Source organism: Myripristis murdjan, chromosome 18 (assembly GCF_902150065.1).
Source record: "Myripristis murdjan chromosome 18, fMyrMur1.1, whole genome shotgun sequence".
Lineage (NCBI taxonomy): Eukaryota > Metazoa > Chordata > Actinopteri > Holocentriformes > Holocentridae > Myripristis > Myripristis murdjan.
In genome coordinates this window covers 21,545,898-21,566,299 of record NC_043997.1, presented here as the reverse complement: position 1 = coordinate 21,566,299, position 20,402 = coordinate 21,545,898, and the positions used below count along the sequence as shown (strand labels likewise).

General features: G+C 46.4%; 2 protein-coding genes and 1 pseudogene across 2 annotated transcripts; 2 read left to right on the top strand and 1 right to left on the bottom strand.

Annotated features, from left to right (window-relative positions):
• Positions 1 to 5,150: 5,150 nt before the first annotated feature.
• Positions 5,151 to 6,396, bottom strand: LOC115376265 (uncharacterized; annotated as a pseudogene).
• Positions 6,397 to 6,643: 247 nt separating this feature from the next.
• Positions 6,644 to 9,710, top strand: LOC115376264 (uncharacterized). Its single transcript, XM_030075756.1, is given in 6 exon segments — positions 6,644 to 6,727; positions 6,829 to 6,997; positions 7,613 to 7,741; positions 7,838 to 7,959; positions 8,131 to 8,656; positions 8,659 to 9,710. Coding segments are annotated over 6 exon segments (2,082 nt in total).
• A 7,562-nt stretch (positions 9,711 to 17,272) lies between these two features.
• Positions 17,273 to 19,623, top strand: pop7 (POP7 homolog, ribonuclease P/MRP subunit). The gene is made up of 2 exons (XM_030076971.1): positions 17,273 to 17,431; positions 18,558 to 19,623. The coding sequence occupies exon 2, from the start codon at positions 18,585 to 18,587 to the stop codon at positions 19,038 to 19,040; it is 456 nt and encodes a 151-aa protein (XP_029932831.1). The 5' UTR covers positions 17,273 to 17,431; positions 18,558 to 18,584; the 3' UTR covers positions 19,041 to 19,623.
• The last annotated feature ends 779 nt before the right edge of the window (positions 19,624 to 20,402 follow it).

Sequence of the window (20,402 nt, the reverse complement as noted above, 5' to 3'; positions counted from 1 at the left end):
ACATCACTTATTTTTCCGTGCAGCCGACACGTAGGAAAGGTAAGTGATGTCACAAAGGAGACTGTCAGTCGGCTCAACGCGCATGTCCGGAAAAATGAGTGACGTCACAAAGGAGACTGTCAGTCGGCTAAAAGCGCGGGTTCGGAAAGGTAAGTAACTTCACAAAGGAGACCATCTGTCGGCTAAATGCGCGGGTCCGGAAAAGTAAGTGATGTCACAATGGAAACCGTTAGTCGGCTAAATGCGCGGGTCCGGATAAATAAGTGATGTCACAAAGGAGACCGTTTGTCAGTTGAATGTGCGGGTCCAGAAAGGTAAGTGACGTCACAAAGGAGACCGTCTGTCGGCTACACGCGCAACACAGAGAGAGAGATGTCTTAGAACATCATCATTTTCCTCCTCCTCTGTCATCTTTATCACCTACGTGCTCATTTCCTGCCACAGCAGACCAGGGATGTGCCGTCACAAAGAAGAACATCTATCGGCCAAACACGCGTGTCCAGAAAGTTAAGTGATGTCACAATGGAGACCGTCAGTCGGTTAAACTCGCGGGTCCGGAAAAATAAGTGATGTCACAAAGGAGACCGTCTGTTGGCTAAATGCACGGGTCCAGAAAGGTAAGTGACATCACAAAGGAGACCGTCTGTCAGTTTAACGCGCGGGTCCGGAAAGGTAAGTTATGTCACAATGGAGACCGTCAGTAGGCTAAATGCGCGGGTCCGGAAAAACAAGTGACGTCACAATGGAGACCGTCTGTCGGCTAAACGAGCATGTCCGGAAAGATAAGTGACGTCACAAAGGAGACTGTCTGTCGGCTAAATGCGCAAAAGAGAGAGAGAGAGAGATGTCTTAGAACATCGTCATTTTCCTCCTCCTCTTTCATATTTATCACCTGCATGCTCTTTTCCTGCTGCAGCAGACCAGGAATGTGATGTCACAAAAGAGACCTTCTGTTGGCTGCACGCGCGGGTCCGGAAAGGTAAGTGATGTCACAAAGGAGACCGTCTGTCAGCTAAACGCGCGGGTCCGTAAAAATGAGTGACGTCACAAAGGAGACTGTCACTCTGCTAAAAGCGCGGGTCCGGAAGGTTAAGTGATGTCACAAAGGAGACCGTCTGTCAGTTGAATGCACGGTTCCGGAAAGGTAAGTGACGTCAGAAAGGACACCGTCAGTCAGCTAAAGGCGCGGGTCCGGAAAGTTAAGTGACATCACAATGGAGACCGTCTGTTGGCTAAATGCGCAAGAGAGAGAGAGAGATGATTTAGAACATCATCATTTTCCTCCTCCTCTGTCATCTTTATCATCTGCATGCTCGTTTCCCGCCGCAGCAGACCAGGAGTGTGATGTCACAAAGGAGACCGTCTGTCGGCTGCATGCGCGGGTCCGGAAAGGTAAGTGACGTCACAATGGAGACTGTCAGTCGGCTAAATGTGCAGGTCCAGAAAAATAAGTGATGTCACAATGGAGACCCTCTGTCGGCTAAACGAGCATGTCCGGAAAGGTAAGTGACGTCACAAAGGAGACTGTCTGTCAGCTAAATGCGCAAGAGAGAGAGAGAGAGAGAGATGTCTTACAACACTGTCATTTTCCTTCTCCTCTTTCATCTTTATCACCTGCGTGCTCTTTTCCCGCTGCAGCAGACCAGGAAAGTGATGTCACAAATGAGACCGTCTGTCGGCTGCACGCGCAGGTCTGTAAAAATAAGTGACGTCACAATGGAGACCTTCTGTCAGCTGTACGTGTAGGTCCGGAAAGGTAAGTGATGTCACAAAGGAGAATGTTCGATGTCTCACATGTCCTAGGTTGTGTTTTTCTGTTTATCTTGTTCATTTTTACTTACCTGTCTTCCTGTTTTATTTTGATACTCACCTGTCTTGTCATTTCAGAAACTTCATTTCCTGCCCCAGTGTCTCCTGCCTCTGATTACCAGCCCCGCCCTGATGTGTCTCACCTGTGTCTCGTTTCCCTCTCCCCTTGTGTGTATTTAGTCCCTGCCTTACCTTCCCTCTGTGCCAGATTGTCTTTGTCTTTCGAGTCAAGCTTTCCAGCGATCCTCTCCAGTGAATAATTCTTTGGTGTTTTGACCTCTGCCTGTTTTTTGGACCTGCTATTGCCTGCACCCTTTTGGTACTGTTTGCCTCCTCTTTTTGATATTAAAGACGTTTTTTTTTTTAGCTTGAGATCTGTGTCGTGTGTTTGGGTCCTGACTCTCTGGTTGTCTCAGACTGTTTGTCGGCTAAATGCGCGAGAGAGAGAGAGAGAGAGAAAGAGAGAGAGAGAGAGAGAGAGAGATATGTCTTAGAACATCGGCATTTTCCTCCTCCTCTGTCATCTTTATCATCTGCGTGCTCATTTCCCGCTGCAACAGACCAGGAATGTGATGTCACGAAGAATAACGTCTGTGAGCTAAATGCGCGGGTCCGGAAAAATAAGTGACATCACAATGGAGACTTTCTGTCGGCTAAATGCGCCGGTCCGGAAAAATAAATGACGTCACAAAGGAGACTGTCTGTCTGCTAAATGCGCAAAAGAGAGAGAGAGAGATGTCTTAGAACATCGTCATTTTCCTCCTCCTCTTTCATCTTTATCACCTGCGTGCTCTTTTCCAGCTGCAGCAGACCAGGAATGTGATGTCACAAAGGAGACCGTCTGTCAGCTGAACACGCATGTCCGGAAAGGTAAGTGACGTCACAAAGGATACTGTCTGTCGGCTAAACGCGTGGGTCCGGAAAGTTAAGAGACGTCACAATGGAGACCGTCTGTCGGCTAAATGCGCGAGAGAGAGAGAGAGAGAGAGATATGATTTAGAACATCATCATTTTCCTCCTCCTCTGTCATCTTTATCATCTGCATTCTCGTTTCCTGCCGCAGCAGACCAGGAATGTGATGTCACAATGGGGACCGTCTGTCGGCTGCATGCGCGGGTCCGTAAAAATAAGTGATGTCACAAAGAAGAATGTTTGTCGGCTAAATGCGCGGGTCCGGAAAAATAAGTGATGTCACAAAGGAGACCTCTGTCAGTTGAATGCACTGGTCCGGAAAAATAAGTGATGTAACAAAGGAGACCGCCTGTTGGCTAAACACGCATGTCTGGAAAGGTAAGTGACGTCACAAAGGATACTGTCTGTCGGCTAAACGCGTGGGTCCGGAAAGGTAAGTGACATCACAAAGGAGACTGACTGTCGGCTAAATGCGCAAAAGAGAGAGAAAGAGAAAGAGATGTCTTAGAACATCATCATTTTCCTCCTCCTCTTTCATCTTTATTACCTGCGTGTTCTTTTCCCGCTGCAGCAGTTCAGGAATGTGATGTCACAATGGAGACCTTCTGTCGGCTGCACACGTAGGTCCGGAAAGGTAAGTGATGTCACAAAGGTGACTGTCTGTCGGCTAAATGTGCAAAAGAGAGAGAGAGATGTCTTAGAATATCGTCATTTCCCTCCTCCTCTGTCATCTTTATCACCTGCGTGCTCGTTTCCCGCTGCAACAGACCAGGAATGTGACGTCACAAAGAAGAACGTCTGTCGGCTAAATGCGCGGGTCCAGAAACGTAAGTGATGTCACAATGGAAACCGTCAGTCGGCCAAATGCGCGGGTCCCGATAAATAGGTGACGTCACAAAGGAGACCGTTTGTCAGTTGAACGCACGGGTCCGGAAAGGTAAGTGACGTCACAAAGGAGACCATCTGTCGGCTACACGTGCAAAAGAGAGAGAGATGTCTTAGAACATCATCATTTTCTCTTCCTCTTTCATCTTTATCAACTGCGTGCTCGTTTCCTGCCACAGCAGACCAGGGATGTGACGTCACAAAGAACAACGTCTGTCGGCGAAACGCACGGGTCCGGAAACATAAGTGATGTTACAATGGAGACCGTCTGTTGGCTAAACGCGCATGTCCGGAAACTTAAATGACGTTTCACTAACTAGGACCACGCCATTGTGTATAGTTTAAATAGTTTATTTGATCAACAAGCAGATTCAGGAAGGGATAAGATGAGGGTCAATGACGATGGATGGTAGCGTCGGGGGGAGTGATAGAATCTTGATGAGGGTGGATGACGTGTGTGGAGAGATGAAGAAGTCGAGGCTGGAGCGTCTGGGAACCCGGGGGTGGAGACTCAGGGTGGGGGCACGTCTCGATGAGCAATTTTCTGCTTCATCATCCCCAAAAGTACTTCATTGGACCAAGCGTTAATGGGCTCTGTGGATATCTTGGAGGTGGCTATGGATGTAACTCTGGTATGCTTGAGAAGACCAGTGGCCAAGGATTTTAATGGTATGGTCCAGGATTGCCTGACTGGATGCAGTTGAAGCGGCTCCCACGCGAAAGGAGTGACCGGAGTAAAGATGGGGCGAAATGCCCCATGGTGGTGGTGAAACCAGAAGCGTGTGGCGACTCGGCAGGATTCAGTGATAAAGAGTGGGTCTTGGGGTGAGGCATGGTAATATATGCAAAATATGCCCCAGCTAATCTATGGTTAATGTATGTTTGGAGGGGTTCAAAAGGGCTCAGGTACAAGTTTAATCGGAATAGTAAAACAGGGTGAGAGAGACTGAGCTGGTCGGTTTTGCTTCGTTTGAGGTTGAACCTGAGGATGTTCGATGAGTGGATGGAAATGTCGGAGAGGCTGGCATGCCGTGAAGGGTCGTAATTGGATGTGGAGGTGGTGAATTCAGAGCAGCGAAGAAAACCAAAAAAGGCAAGGAGGAACATGGCTTCGAGGGTTGAGTCAATGGTTGGGGATAGATAACCTGCGTGAAGGGTTTGGATGCATCGGGTGAGGAGGTCTGCAGTCAGGGGCAGATGTTTTGGTGCTAATGGACACTCTGTCATTTTTAAGCCTTTTATTAGCATGTTGACGTGAGTATGAGTAATGGAAGGGGCTGGAGCTCCAGAAATTAATTTGACAAAAAAGTTTATACCACTAAGGTATGTTTTGATGGTGGATGCTCTGATCTTGAGAATGGAATGGGAGTAAGTGATGAAGCTGGTTATGGTTACGATGTCGATGGATGGAAATGGTAGCCTGTGCACATTATGAAAAGATTTGAAACAGCTCCATCCTGAGTAATAAGATGAGAGAGTGCTGGGGGCTAGGCTGTTTTGGATTGTTTGTTGTGATGTATTGACCAGGTGGCGAAGCTGATGGTTTAGGGGAAGACTGTGGTTGAAAATGGAGGGACTGGTGTTGGATGAAGGTCCGAATTGGGTGCCAAAGCTCTGAATTTCTGAAAAGAAAAACGATAAAGAGAGTCAGCAATAGTGTTTTTATAACCGGGAATGTGGGCGGCGCGGATGATAAATTGATGTTGGGCAGAAGTTAGGGTCAGTCTGCGTACGAATTTCATGACGTCCAAAGATTGGGAGTGGCCTTTGTTTATGATGTCAACGGTGGTTGTCTGAGTGAATGAGGATGACCTTAGAAGACCACTCATGCCCCCAAAGAAGTGCTGCAATGACAATGGGGTACAGCTCGTAGAGGGCTGAAGAGTGAGAAAGTGAGGACATTTCCAGCGGCCACTTGGAGGCGAATCATTTACCGCCATAGTAACCGCCAAAACCAATGGAGGGAGCGGCGTCCGTGTATGAATGAATGTCTTTGGGTTGGGTCAGGTGGTCATCATAGAAAAAGGACACGCTGTTCCAAGAAGAGAGGAAGTCCCGCCACATGTGGAGCTCCATCTTACAGGCAGCGTCCAGGGTGACAAAATCGTGGAGTGAAGGAATGGTGGCAGATATGGCCAAAAGATGAGAAAGGAAGGAGTGCCCTTGGGGAATGATGTGGATGGCAAAGTTAAGGTGGCCCAGGAGGGAGAGAAGCTGGCGCTTTGTACAGCGGGAGGCTAGGAGGTAGTTAGATATGTACAAGGAGATACGGTGGAGTTTCTCGGTTGGCAGGGCGGCTTGGAAGGCGAGTGAATTGAGTGAGATACCGAGAAACTCAAGGGATGTACTGGGTCCTGCCGTTTTCTCTGGGGAAAGGGGGACACCGAGCTGGAGGAAGGCTGACTTGAGGGTGGAGAGGCCGTGTGACGGGGGTGAGGCTGGTGGGGTAACTGTGAGGAAGTCGTCTAGAAGGTGGATGACGTATGGGAGTTTGTAGTTATTCAGCAGGATCCAGCAGAGTGCCACAGAGAGGGAATCAAATACTGTATACGTAAATTATGTCTATAATGGTGATGATCATGGGTGCATTCACAGTAGCAGTCTCATTTCTGTCCATATGTTTGCATTTTCAATTACAGCGGCTTTTTTATATCGAGGAGCAGAGATGAATGAGGGCTCAGACGTCAGTCTCCTCCCTCCTACACAAAGAGCCGTCAGCGGCACCGCCAGCATCACTTGGGTCCGACCTGGGCAGACTGCTGTCTGCTTTGGCTTCTGATTGGCTTGCATGATTTTCTCCTTCTTACACCGCCGCCCATAGGCTTGGTGTAGTTATGATGGTGCTCAACAGCGTATTTATGCGGGTTGATGTAAACGGAAACTTTTTTGAAAACGATGTCGTGTGCACGATGTTATTTTGGAAAACGGAGGGAGGGAAATATTCGTTTCTCAAAATACCCGACTACTTGTAAACGTAGCCTCAGTTCTCTCAGACGACTCAAATTGTAAACGAATAAATTAAGATTGCTCACCAACCATGGATTACGAGTTGATCCTCGATGCTTCAGACAGTGACCTGTTTGATGACCATTCCTTGGTCACCGAATCTCCTCCACCTTTGGTCAATCCCGTCCGGATGCAGTCAACTTCCCAACCATCTTGACCGCGGTCCATAGTCTGCATCCCGCGGCACAACATTGTCCACTACTCATCATCGAGTAGCTCCGACCGGTCACCGTCTCCACCTCCACCTCCACCACCGCCCCAGCCCAGAGGCCGCAGTTGCCATCGCCGCCGTTCCGGAGACAGCCGCTCGTCGAGACGGAGCTCGCCAGACCGACCCGTCTCCCGGCCCTCGACCCGCCGTCACGCGGCCCCCGCACATATCCCGGTATCGTCTCCCTCCCGTCCTAACATCTTGGATTAGATAGTCACTCGTCTCCAGTGCGCCCTCAAGGACAGACACATCCCGTTTCGCCGAACCAACAACAAGGCAAAGCTTTTCCAACTCCTCTCTGCTTCCACCTCCACCACTACTCCAGATGGCCGCTCACTTCCGGGTTCCCCGCCCAGCGTCACCTGTACACGAGACGCTGATGACGTCACAACACAGCCAACTGCTCCAGCCCTCTCACAGGGCCAGGTCATATCTCCCCCTGTGCCTGCTCCCTTTGTGTCCAATCTTTCTCATATGTTTTCGTCCTTTCTTTCATCCCTGTGTCCGCAGGCTGCACATTCGACCCTTGCACATGCATCCCGTCATCCCCAAATCCTTTCCTCTTCCCTTCCTTCAGCTGCAGCTACCTCCTCACTTCCAGCTCCACCTGCTTCAGCAGCTCTTTCCTCTCTCTCTTGCTCCACAACCACCTCCGGTCCTGCCGTTAACTCGGCCATCTCGGCTCCATCTAATGGACCCAGTCAATTTCCTACTGTTCTATCCCTGTTCCCCTCCCTTCCCCCTCCCCCTCCCTTCCCCAACACCCAAATGTTTTTTCTGTGTCCTCAGCTCCCCTTGTCGCCGGTCCTCTCGCTCCGCCTGTCTCTAACACCGCACCCGCAAGCACCTTCACTCTGGCCTCCGTCCTCGACACCGAACTTTACTGTCGCATCTTCGCCGCCCGCTCTTGCCTGTCTTGTGATTTGTGCGGGGCACCTTCACATCCAGCCTCTGAATGCGTAGTAGCTGCTCCATTTCCCCGCCCTCCCGCCCCACCCCTATGTCCTTCTTCAGTTTTTTCAAGACTCGGCCCCACCGCACCTCCACCCCCTATCACTCCCAAACTTCCCAACCCTCTTCCTGCCGCCATGCCACTACTAGGCATTAGTTCGATTCCCTGCGGAGTCGACAAGAAGGTAAGGCCCGTCCTCTATCAAGGTGGCAGGATGATTTGTAACAATTTTAACGACCTGGGTTGCAACTCGTCCGGTTGCCGCTTTCTCCACACATGCTCCTTTTGCGGTGGCGCCCACGCCAGGCATGCCTGCCCCCACAACCTCACTTCACATGCCTCCTGACTATACCAGTATCTCAAAACTCCCATACATCTACATGCTAGAGTCTGCCCTGAAGGACCACCCCGTCAGTTTGTCCACTTCCTCATCCATGGTCTCACTTTCGGCTTCCACCCTGGCATGGAAACCCTCCCCGAATCATCCGCCACTTGCCGTAACCTCCAGTCCACCCTCGCAGAACCCGCCACAGTTGACAAGCTCTTAGCCAAAGAAGTCACAGATGGCTTCGTGATCGGTCCATTTTCCAGCCCTCCTTTTCCCATCCACCGCATTAGCCCTCTTGGCATTGCTACAAGAAAATACTCTGGAAAAAAGATTGATATGTCTTCTCTCCACAGTACCGCTACCCCTAGCATCAACAGCCTCATCCCCAGCCCGGACTTTTCCATGCACTACTCAACTATCACACACGCCAACAATCACATCCGTTGTGCCAGCCGTGGCGCCTGGCTGGCCAAGGCCGACATCACCAGCGTATTAAAAGTGTTACCCATCTGCCCAGATTATTGGGGATTCTTCGGAGTCCACTGGAAAGGCCGCACTACTTCGCTGTCCACCTCACTTTCGGGTGCAAGAGCAGCCCCAAAATATTTGATTCCCTTTCTGAGGCACTCTGCTGGATCCTGCTAAATAACTACAAACTCCCATACGTCATCCACCTTCTAGACGACTTCCTCACAGTTACCCCACCAGCCTCACCCCCATCACACGGCCTCTCCACCCTCAAGTCAGCCTTCCTCCAGCTCGGTGTCCCCCTTTCCCCAGAGAAAACGGCAGGACCCAGTACATCCCTCGACTTTCTCAGTATCTCACTCGATTCACTCACCTTCCAAGCCGCCCTGCCAACAGAGAAACGCCACCATATCTCCTTGTACATCTCTAACTACCTCCTAGCCTCCTGCTGTACAAAGCGCCAGCTTCTCTCCCTCCTGGGCCACCTTCACTTTGCCATTCGCATCATTCCCCAAGGACGCTTCTTCCTTTCCCACCTTTTATCCATATCTGCCACCATTCCTTCACTCCACGATTTTGTCACCCTGGACGCCGCCTGTAAGATGGAGCTCCACATGTGGCGGGACTTCCTCTCTTCTTGGAACGGCATGTCCTTTTTCTATGATGACCACCTGACCCAACCCGAAGACATTCAGTTATACACAGACGCTGCTCCCTCCATTGGTTTCGGCGGTTACTATGGCGGTAGATGGTTTGCCTCCGAGTGGCCGCCGGAAATGTCCTCACTCTCTCACTCTTCAGCCCTCTACGAGCTGTACCCCATCGTCATCGCAGCACTTCTTTGGGGGCATGAGTGGTCCTCTAAGGTCATCCTCATTCACTCAGAAAACCAACCCACCGTTGACATCATAAACAAAGGCCGCTCCCAATCTTTGGACGTCATGAAATTCATACACAGACTGACCCTAACTTCCACCCAAAATCAATTTATCATCCGTGCCGCCCACATTCCAAGTTATAAAAACACCATTGCTGACTCTGTTTCTCGTTTTTCTTTTCAGAAATTCAGAGCCTTGGCACCCAATTCGGACCTTTATCCAACACCAGTCCCTCCATTTTCAACCACAATCTTCCCCTAAACCATCAGCTTCGCCACCTGGTCAATACATCACAACAAACAATCCTAAACAGCCTAGCCCCCAGCACTCTCACATCGTATTATAGGATGGAGCTGTTTCAAAACTTTTCATAATGCGCACAGGCTACCATTTCCATCCATCGACATCGTAACCGTAACCAGCTTCATCACTTACTCCCATTCCGTTCTCAAGATCAGAGCATCCACCATCCAAACATACCTGAGCGGCATAAACTTTTTTGTCAAATTAATTTCCGGAGCTCCAGCCCCTTCCATTTCTCATACCCACATCAAAATGTTAATAAAAGGCTTAAAAAAGACAGAACATCCATTAGCACCAAAACATCTGCCCCTGACTGCAGACCACCGCACCCGATGCATCCAAACCCTTCGCACAGGTTATTTATCCCCATCCACTGACTCAACCCTTGAAGCCATGTTCCTCCTTGCCTTTTTCGGTTTTCTTCGCTGCTCTGAATTCACCACCTTCCACATCCAATTACGACCCTTCTCGGCATGCCAGCCTCTCCGACATTTCCATCCACTCATCAAACATTCTCAGATTCAACCTCAAACGAAGCAAAACCGACCAGCTTGGTCTCTCTCACCCCGTTTTTCTATTCCAATTAAACTCATACCTGGGTCCTTTCGAACCCCTCCAAGCATACATTAACCATAGATTAGCCTGCCATGCCTCACCCCAAGACCCACTCTTCATCACTGAATCCGGCCGAGTCGCCGCACGCTTCTGGTTTCACCATCACCTTTGTCGAGTTCTTTTAAAGTCAGGCATTTCACCCTATCTATACTCCGGTCACTCCTTTTGCGTGGGAGCCACTTCAGCCGCATCCAGTCAAGGAATTCCGGACCATACCATAAAAATCCTCGGCCACTGGTCTTCTCAAGCATACCAAAGTTGCATCCATAGCCACCTCCAAGATATCCAGAGAGCCCATTCACGCTTAGTCCAGTGAAGTACTTTTGGGGATGATGAAGCAAAGAAAATTGCTCATCGAGACGTGCCCCTACCCTGAGTCTCCACCCCCGGGTTCCTAGACGCTCCAGCCTCGACTCCTTCATCTCTCCGCACATGTCATCCACCCTCATCCGGCTTCCTTCACTCCCCTTGACACTAACATCCATCGTCATCGACCCTCATCTTATCCCTTCCTGAATCGTCTTGTTGATCAAATAAACTATTTAAATTATACACAAATGGCGTGGTCTTAGTTAGTGAAATTAAGTTATTATTATAACTAAGTTCAGGAACAGGAACAGGACCACGCCCCGCTCCTTCTCACTAATTCACAACACCTGTGCCTCGTTAATCCAAATCACCTGTGCCTCTCCCAACCACATACCTGCGCGCACATATATAAGTATGCCTAACCTCCACCTCTCCTGTTTGTCTCAGTTCTCTCAAACCCCACCCCCCCAAACCCTCAGTAATTCTACTCTCTTCCTTCATCATAGGAACCACTGGGGGATGATGAAGCAAAGAAAATTGCTCATCAAGACGTGCCCCCACCTTGAGTCTCCACCCCTCCACAGAAACACAGAAAGACACAGAAACATTTGAATCTTTGTCTTGTTGTCCCTTTGTCTCATTGTCACTTAATCCCTTCATCTCTTTGTCCCTTTTTCCCTTTGTTTCATTGTAACTGCCCCTTTGTCTCTCTGTTTTTCTCTTTGTCACTTTTTTGTCTTTTTATGTCTTTGTCCCTTTGTCTGTCACAATATGTCCCTTTTTCTTTTTATCCCTTTTTCAATTTGTCTCTTTATCACTTTCTTATTGTGTAAACCCAGGGAACCCTGCTGTGACGTCATCACTCAATGATGACATTGTTTGAGCTCTGTTGACATCATAAAGGACAACTGAGATAGGGCTTGTTCCATGGTATGATGTCATAGAAGAGAACTGAGACAGGGCTCTAAACGGTGGACAATTCAAACACCTGTTTTACCTGTGATTCTGATGTTTTGACATCTAAAGTGTACAAATGCACAGCGAGACACTCTCCACCTGTCGCCATTACAGCGCCATTTCCATGTGACAGTGTGACAATACAAAAGGCATTACTTAAGCATACATTATTTTTGGATTTGGTAGGACTAATTCCTTGTATTGAGACTTGAAGCTGCATGGATTATGCAACAGTGGGTAGTTTGTTTGGGAGCGGTAATGGGGCTGAAGGTGCTTAGACACGTGGGATGGTCCTTAGAAGAAATGAACTGTAACGCTTGATTTTCTGCTGCATATTTTACATTTTGTGTTGACTGAATACTGTTTCAGAGTTCTATGTATTGTAGGTCTATGTGTACGTTTTTCATGCTTCTCCACAACTCTCCCAAACACACACCCACAAAAAGTAAAAGTAAATACATTTTCAGATGACACAGGAAGCCAACGGTGGCGTTCAATATATGATTCTTCCATTACGGCTGTACACAAATCAAACGTGTCCTCCACTGAAATTAGGAACTGGCAGTTGTCTTTGCAAGTGGCTAGGTCATCAGTGGACGGAAACAGAAGGGCTTCTGCACCCCATAAGTGAGGTGCCAGATACATGACATTATGTATTCCTGAGGGGACGCTGGTGTTTGTAGAGGGTCGGATGTGAACATACATACTGAGCTACTAAAGCCTACGTTGAGCGCATTGGCAGCAACAAGCAACTACGGTGTCTCATAATCCGAGCATTAATATCGCGCGAAAAGACGCACACAGCTCATTCAACAGCCCTTGTCCCCGACTACACACAGAAGGCCACTACTTGTATCAAGTAGATTGTAAAAATAAGAACAAAGCAAAAAAAAAAAAAAAAAAAAAAAAAAAAGCACTGTCCATGGTTCTGAAACAGTAACAACCTTTTCAATTGTTCTACACAGGCAGCCTCATTTTTACACAGGTAATATTTATACTTCCTGGTTCAAATGAACAATTTGATAGTATTTAGTATGGGTAAGAGTTTTGCACCAAAGGAATTAAAGACAGGTCTCTTACAGACCGCAGTTCCAAATATAGACCGCTTGTATTTAGTGACTGAAGCAAATAAATGCCCCTGCTATGAATTCAAGTTTGTAGGCATTTACTTCATGATCCAGTCTTTGACCAGCCAGAACAGGAGGAGCTACTATTCTTTTGGGCTCTTTTAACAAACATGTAAATCTATCTCTCACATTCAGTGAGAACGGCTTTCATCGGATCTAGTTTGCCTCATATTTCAGCACCATGGACAGAGAGCGGATGTCAGTAACATGTTTGAATTCATTCGTTACTAAAAAGAACCCAATACCATGAGCATCATTTGTGCAGGCTGTTGAGCTCTTATCTAAAACAGCTGGGCAAAATTCTTCCCTAATACAAAATATTATAACTGAAAATGATAATATTTTGTAATAGCAATAGTTGCCGTGGACGGGTGTACAGCCCTCGGCCTCTTGTTTTTCCTCGTGCTTGTGCAGAGTGCATGATATCACGTCCGGGTTTATGACCTCCATGTGAGAATGGGTTGTATGTGGTTCAAATGTTAGTAATTGCCTTTGTGTTTTACTTCAGAGGTGTTTGTCTCCATTTTTAATCTGTATCACCTCATAACAATATGAATCTATAGCAGAATAGCAGAAAAGAGACGATTTCATCATCATTTCAGCATCAACCGAAGCTGAGACCAAATTTGGTCCAGGCTATGACCCTAGAATCGACAAATTCGAGGACCACAGCAATGCAAAATGTAGAGTTGTAGCCATTGTGACGTCTTGCTGTCGTCACAGACAAGTATTTGTACAGGAGATTTTATAATAGTTACCACTGTTCTAGATGTTGTCTATGCTGCTCTTACGACGTCATCATCTGTTTGACTGATGACGTCACTGGCCGGAGCAGCGGAGTCTATAAAAGGCCAGCTCGGCAGCAGGTGTGTGTCCAGCACACCTGCTGGAGTTGCTCTTAGGCTGGTCTGAGACCAGGTTAGGCTAGCCTGTAAAGGGCTGGCTGCACAGCAGTGCGTGTCCGCTCTCCAAGCTCAGCGGGTGTGTGTTCACACATCTGCGTCTGCTCCATGATACGGAGACGACGGTACCTGGGCTCAGCTGCATCAGCCGAGGCTAACACTGGGATCAGGCTAGACTGGTCCAGTGCAGCCCGGCTGGTGAAAAAATACCTGTACCTATACCCTGTTACAACCCTAAAGATGGAAATGTCCAGGGATATAAAGGGAAGCAACAAAGATGGTTGTACAGGCCTGTACAGCCTTTTATTTGTAGTAACTTGGAGGTAAATAAGGAACACAATAAATGAAAAACAGCGGAATGGATATACAAAACAGAGCACCATACACACAAAATACCACTCTAGCCTGCTCTGTAATAAAAGAAAGTCTACACTACCTGTTTCAAACAAAAAGAGCCCACCTAGGCTACACTAAACTCACCTGATTAAAACAAAAGTACATGAGGGCCGCCACACACAGTCAAAATAAATAAAAGTTTAGTGGCTAGGAAATCAAATCAAAATTGATACCAAAATAAATTTACAACAACTAACAAAACAAAGGCATCCACTTAATTATCGACGATCAAACAATCCAACGAGTAAACCTACAGTTTACAATCAGTCTAGGTAACATAACAGTAAGTTAACATCAAACACGTGCTATACCACGAACAAAGCCCCAAAAAGCAAGTACAAAGCACAGAGTCGAAATACCGAGGCGAACTGCTCAGGTGAAATCACAGCCGCCCCGGTGGCTGTCACAGGAGCGCTTTTATGCGCCGGGATGGGATGATTCGTCCGGCGCAGATTGGACCAGCGGCGATTGGGAGGTGGAGCAACCAGCCGGTGGAGAGCGCAGGCAACAGCACCGGAGGGCGGGGACTCGAGGAGGGAATCCCGGGGATGTCGTGACGTCATGTCATTCACAAAATACAACTGACACCAAGAAAACTCACCATAATGAACAGAAAATAACAAGGCAGCGAATGTATTAAAAATGCAATGAATGAATGAAAGATAATGAAAAAGGAGGGGACCGTAACACCTGTATACAGGCATTTGAATACAGGGTACAGGTATGCCCTGTGTGTGTGTGTGTGTGTGTGTGTGTGTGTGTTGCGCTTGTTTGCGGCCCTTAATGGAGGAGAGTGGCGTCCACCTGCTGCTGAAATGATGATGAAATAGTCTTTGTCCACGATTAAGATTAACATTGTTATGAGGTGATGCCGACTGAAATTGAAGACAAACAACTGTAACTGTAAAGTGTATGGACCTTTTGTTTTGCCACTTGTGCTCCTTGCTTGAGTTCATAATGTTTCCAATTCTGTGCAGTGTGTTTCCTGTAACTGTGTGTATTGTTGTAACGGAGCACAGTGATTACTCATGTGCAGACTGCTACAGTGAACTGATAATAGATATGCCACTCTGAGAAATCCCACCACTATCTCTATCTGCAAGGCACAATCGCTCTGCAGTCTCCTGTTCCATTTAGAAAGACTCAGATTCACCTGATGGGGGATGTTTTCCTCTAGCGCCGCTGCAGTTTCTCCACTGTCACTCACAAGTCCACCACCTACACAACATCAAGTTCTCCACCAGCACCACTGCTGAGATGTGACACAAGTGATAATGTCATAGGATTCATGTTGGGGGTGTCTGTTAAAAGAGCACAGAGACCTTTCTCTTTCCTGGGAAAAAATGACAGGCTAGATTGAGAAGGCGTGTGACTCTGCAGCTCTTTCGGGAGACCTTTGCATCTTGATAGGCAGAGGATGCATCTGACTAAGTACAAGTTCTTGAGTAAGTACACTTACTAGATTTGATTCTCCTAGATACAGATGGGAAATTGTTATCCTTCTGCAGCACCTCCCTGGGAGAGTCAGAACTATCTTTTCCACTCAGAGAAGGGGCTGGTATGTCACCGGGTTAGCCTGTCAGGTGGTCAGCAGTTTGGTCCACAGGGGCATATCTATTTTGTGGATCTCCATGAATTTTTGTGGCAATATTCATCTTGCTGAGAGGGTGATATCTGGTGTTTTGGTGACCGCACCATTGATGTTGGGTTGAGGATGAAACCTGGCAATCTTGGTGAGCTCATGACTTTCCCTCTAGTGCCACCAGCAGACCCAGCAGGGCATGTGTGTTTGAATTTATGTGCCTATTGAAATATTAAAAAAGAAAACATTGGTGGATCTTAGTGAGACAAAAGTAGCTTTTATTTTACATTGTTTTACTACTGTCTTTTACTTTTTGCTGTTTATGGTTATGTTTTTAAAAGAATGCTGTTTATTAATGTTACCTTCTTCTCGTGAGTCAGGCCAGCTGTCCACTTAATAACCTTATTAATTTTAAATACAAATGTAAATGACGTTTCCAGTGTTTTATTAGTCCATTCCCACAACAGCCATGCTGACACTGAAATAGCAGGTAAACACAGGTTTTACTAATGTCATTAGTTAAGGTCCAGTTTGGTTTAAGCGGGCCAGAGTGTTTCCCATGAACAACAGCAGGACCCTGGCTCTGTTAGACCTGAATGGACTTGAATTTGAATTAATATCATTAGTAACACTTGGGTTTACCTGCTATTTCATGTCCACATGGCTGCTGTGAAAACTGGGCCTTTTTTGCCATCCAGCGCATGACAGGTTTGTGGCAACGACATGAATCTTGAGAGTTTAGTGGAATTTTCTAATTATCCACAAACAATTCATTGGACAAATGATCTGTCCAAGGACAATATGCTAGCTGCTAATATATTATGTCACTTAACATATCAGTCAAGGCGTCACTTGTAGCTGTGCAAGTCCCTAAGTGGCATTTTATTTGGATAATTGGATAATTTTAACAAAAGATGTTTTCCTAAAACAAAAAAAAAAAAAAAAAAAAAGTAACTTCAACCTGACAAACCTGAAAGCAGGTCAGTGAACTAAACAAGCATATGTGTTACGAATTAAATAAATTCAGTTCTAATAGCCTTAAATTGATCTTCTTTATTGATGCATAGATTGATAGGCTATAAACTTAAGATAATATATGACCACCAACTGGTCAATTTACCACTCCTTTTTCACAGAGGTGAATGCATATGCAGACAGATACATTAAAAGGGCAATGAAAACTAGAAATTCCACCTCACGGTTGTATGCATAGAGCTGCCAACCGATTACTGCTAGCCATGATGTGATTTGGGTTGTTGTTCTAGGTGTTGTTCTAGGACAGTGATTTGAAAAATTCATTCTTCATTGAAAACATTCAGAAACGGCCCAGAAGAACAAAAAACTGAGATGATGGGACATTCCAACTCTCCCACATAGCCTACTGTCCTTGCACTGTCACACATTAAGGCGCATGGTCTTTGGCAGTCAAAATGCATTTACATAAAAAGTCAAGAATCTAACTAAAAACAGAGTGACAACTTGGTGCTCCTAAATCACTTTCTAGTGATTTCTCTAATGGAAAATCATAGTATTCTTTTAATGTCTCAAAAGTGAGGCAGTACGCCCGCTAGTCCACTAGAGGTCACACCTGAGCAGTGTTTCGGTATACGGAAACTCTAGAAGGTCAAAAACAGTGTACGGTGTTACTACATCCGGGGTGAACCAGACGAACAGCCTTCTCTGCTTTTTTTCCCTCATATTCTCAGAGTGGCTGCCTCTTATAGCGACATGCGTACCAGATATTAGGGGCGACAAACCACAAGAGCCGTCACTGCAACTTCTTTGCTAAAGGTAACATGTCCCACTTGTACTGATGAATAGTAAGTTGCTAAGCTAGCCCGATTAGCTGACCTAGCTCCACCAGGCTGTCTTACCGTAACGTATCTGCTCCCAGCCAATTCAATTCAATTCAATTCTATTTTATTTATTTGTATAGCCCAGAATCACAAATACAAATTTATCTCAAAGGGCTTTACAGAAAAATACAACATCCTCTGTCCTTAGACCCTCACATCGGATGAGGAACAACTCCCTAAAAGCTGTTTGGATGTATTTGATTAGCGGTAGCTGCTTTAATTATCCTCTGTTTTGTGGTTTTAGGGTTTTACGAGTCTGGGATTATCCTAAAGGTCACAATAGGTTTTATACGCTGACGTCAAGTCTCAGAAAATGCTCTCCCTGCAATGAAATGGCTCATATGGGGGCTAACATCATCACACATGAATCAAATGTGGCTCATTGAATCCACAAGAGTCTCAGCTTTCCAGTCAGACCCAATTGATGCAACTCTAAGACTGTTTAGGCCCCAGTCTGCACAAACACACCATTTTACAGGCCACAAGAACACATTTGGACTGCATGGTTTGTGGCCCAAACTGCATGGGATTAGTATGAGGTGGACATGTCTGCAAAGAGGAGAGCCGTGGCTGCCCAGAGAACCCATTTTCATTCAGAGATCTGGAAGTCAGAGGTCAAGGGACCCTGCTGGGAAAAAAAGCCACTCCAGTTTTTATTTATTTATTTATTTATTAAACCAAATTTAGCCTTTTGAGTAATAGTTTGACCCCTTGCTGACAGCTTAGCAATATGGCAGTTGTGTCGATTTCCAGCCCCTTAGCAGTTTGGATTGTAATACCTATTCTGAATTTCTAAATCAAGCTCCTGATAAATTTTGTCTTCATAATAATAATATTAATAGTGAGAAAAAAATAAAACTAATGATGAAACTAAAGAAACTAAAAATTTTCAAACAATAAAAACTAAACTGAAACTCACTCTGGAATCTAACTGAAACTAAACCGAATTGAAAATTTAAAACTGAATAAAAATAAAAACTAAAACAACTCTGTGTGTCTGTGTGTTATCACTGCTTGACCGCATTTCCTTAGTAAAATGTATGTTTTCCTTATTTTCTCAGCTTGGTCGTTGGGCCCCAGACAAAGATATGACAGAGCCACGCAGCCCAGGCACAGCCTCCATCCCTCAGACTGTCCCGGCATCCACAGACACCAGCTCCCCGGCTGTAGAGATGGACCCAGTGGAGTACACCCTGCGCAAACGCCTCCCTCGCAAGCTCCCCAAGCGGCGCAATGATGTCTACGTCAACATGAAGACGGACTTCCGGGCCCAGCTGGCGCGCTGCCAGAAGCTGCTGGAAGGCGGGGGTCACCGGGAGATCTGCGTCCATGGCCTGGGCCTGGCCATCAACAGGGCCATTAACATCGCTCTGCAGCTCCAGGCCAGCAGCCAGGGGGCACTGCAGCTTGCAGCCAACACCTCCACTGTAGAGCTGGTGGACGACCTGGAGCCCGAAGATCCCGATGAAGCCGGGGAGCCCATGACACGCACACGCAACAACTCAGCCATTCACATCAAGGTGTTCTACCCTGACCCTCAGTGACCAGGCTGGACATTTGCTCTGTGTGACCCACTGGGCAGGGTTTTTCCCAGATACCTTCACTCCTCACATCATCTGTTCCCTCATAAACCAGTAGAAAGAAATTGTCATAGCCATCATGAGGCCATGAAGTTTTGGGGGGTGGATATCTGTGAAGCCTGGAGTGTAGGAGATGAGGACATGTAGGCTTTAAACTGTGCAGGAACACCACAGTTTGCTGTATGAACGGCCTTAGTTGAATGAATGTTGTATTTCAGTCATGTCAAATGTGAATTGTCATCGTCAAGAGGGTATATTTCTGCTTTATTGTTGTATCCTAAGTTTGCATGTCTTGAAGCCAATAGCAATGGATGGATACCGCCTCTGGTGTGTGACTTTCAGGTCAAACTCCAAAGTGGTATCTTGATATTTGTAGACATGGCTGTGCCAAAATACAAATCTGTAAATATCTTTTTATTAAGGCATAAGAGCCTTGTCCAGTGTTTACAGTTTCATTATTTAAGTGTGTATGTTTATAAAAGGGCAATGAAAAAAAAATACCATGCCATGCAAATAAATGGAAAAACAGAAAAGTTCTAGATTTTTTTTTTTTTTTTTTTTTTTTTTGACAAGTAGGTGCTGTTATGTTGAATGTCCACTTGATGTCAGCAGTGACCCATGCTGGTGCCTGCCAGGATGTTAGCCCTCAGCAGTCTGGCCTCCATGGCATGCTTTGACAAAACTTCTGTTTGAAAGCATTGTTGTTTGTAGCAACCATGGATTGAACTAAAGGGCAAGTGGCAAATCTCTGATCCCTGACTCCTGAATAAGGAGTTTTGGTGGTTTCAGTTTATCTTTTAATTCCTGCTGCAGCAAGCTCTGTACTGTCCTTTAAAATGTATTCGAGACCTAATTACTTGATTATTTAATGATATTTGCATATTAGTCAGATCTGTGATAGCAGGTTGTATGTGGCACCTGCATCCATAAAGCCTCACCAGCAAACCAGCAAAACTGCAGTAGCTCGTCTTTTAACACCAGCGACCAAAGAGCAAAGACAGTGAAACAACAAATGAACAAACTTCCTCTGGTCTTGTTTCCATCCATCCTTTCTTTATCCAAGAATAATATTTTGTATTTAAATACCAAATGGTACGGTGACAGGGAGGACAAAACAACAGGAAAGAAAACACGTACAAACATCCTTAAAAACATCTTGCACTTCCACAAACAGATATAAAAAGACGGGAAACAACAAGGAAGGACGGTAACTAGACTGCAATTGGTGAGCATCCATGTCAGCAAAAGCCTCACAAGTTCCCAGGACGGCCTGATTGCTTGCCTGCTGTGTAATGATGAACTGGAGAGAAAGAGAGTGCGTGTGTC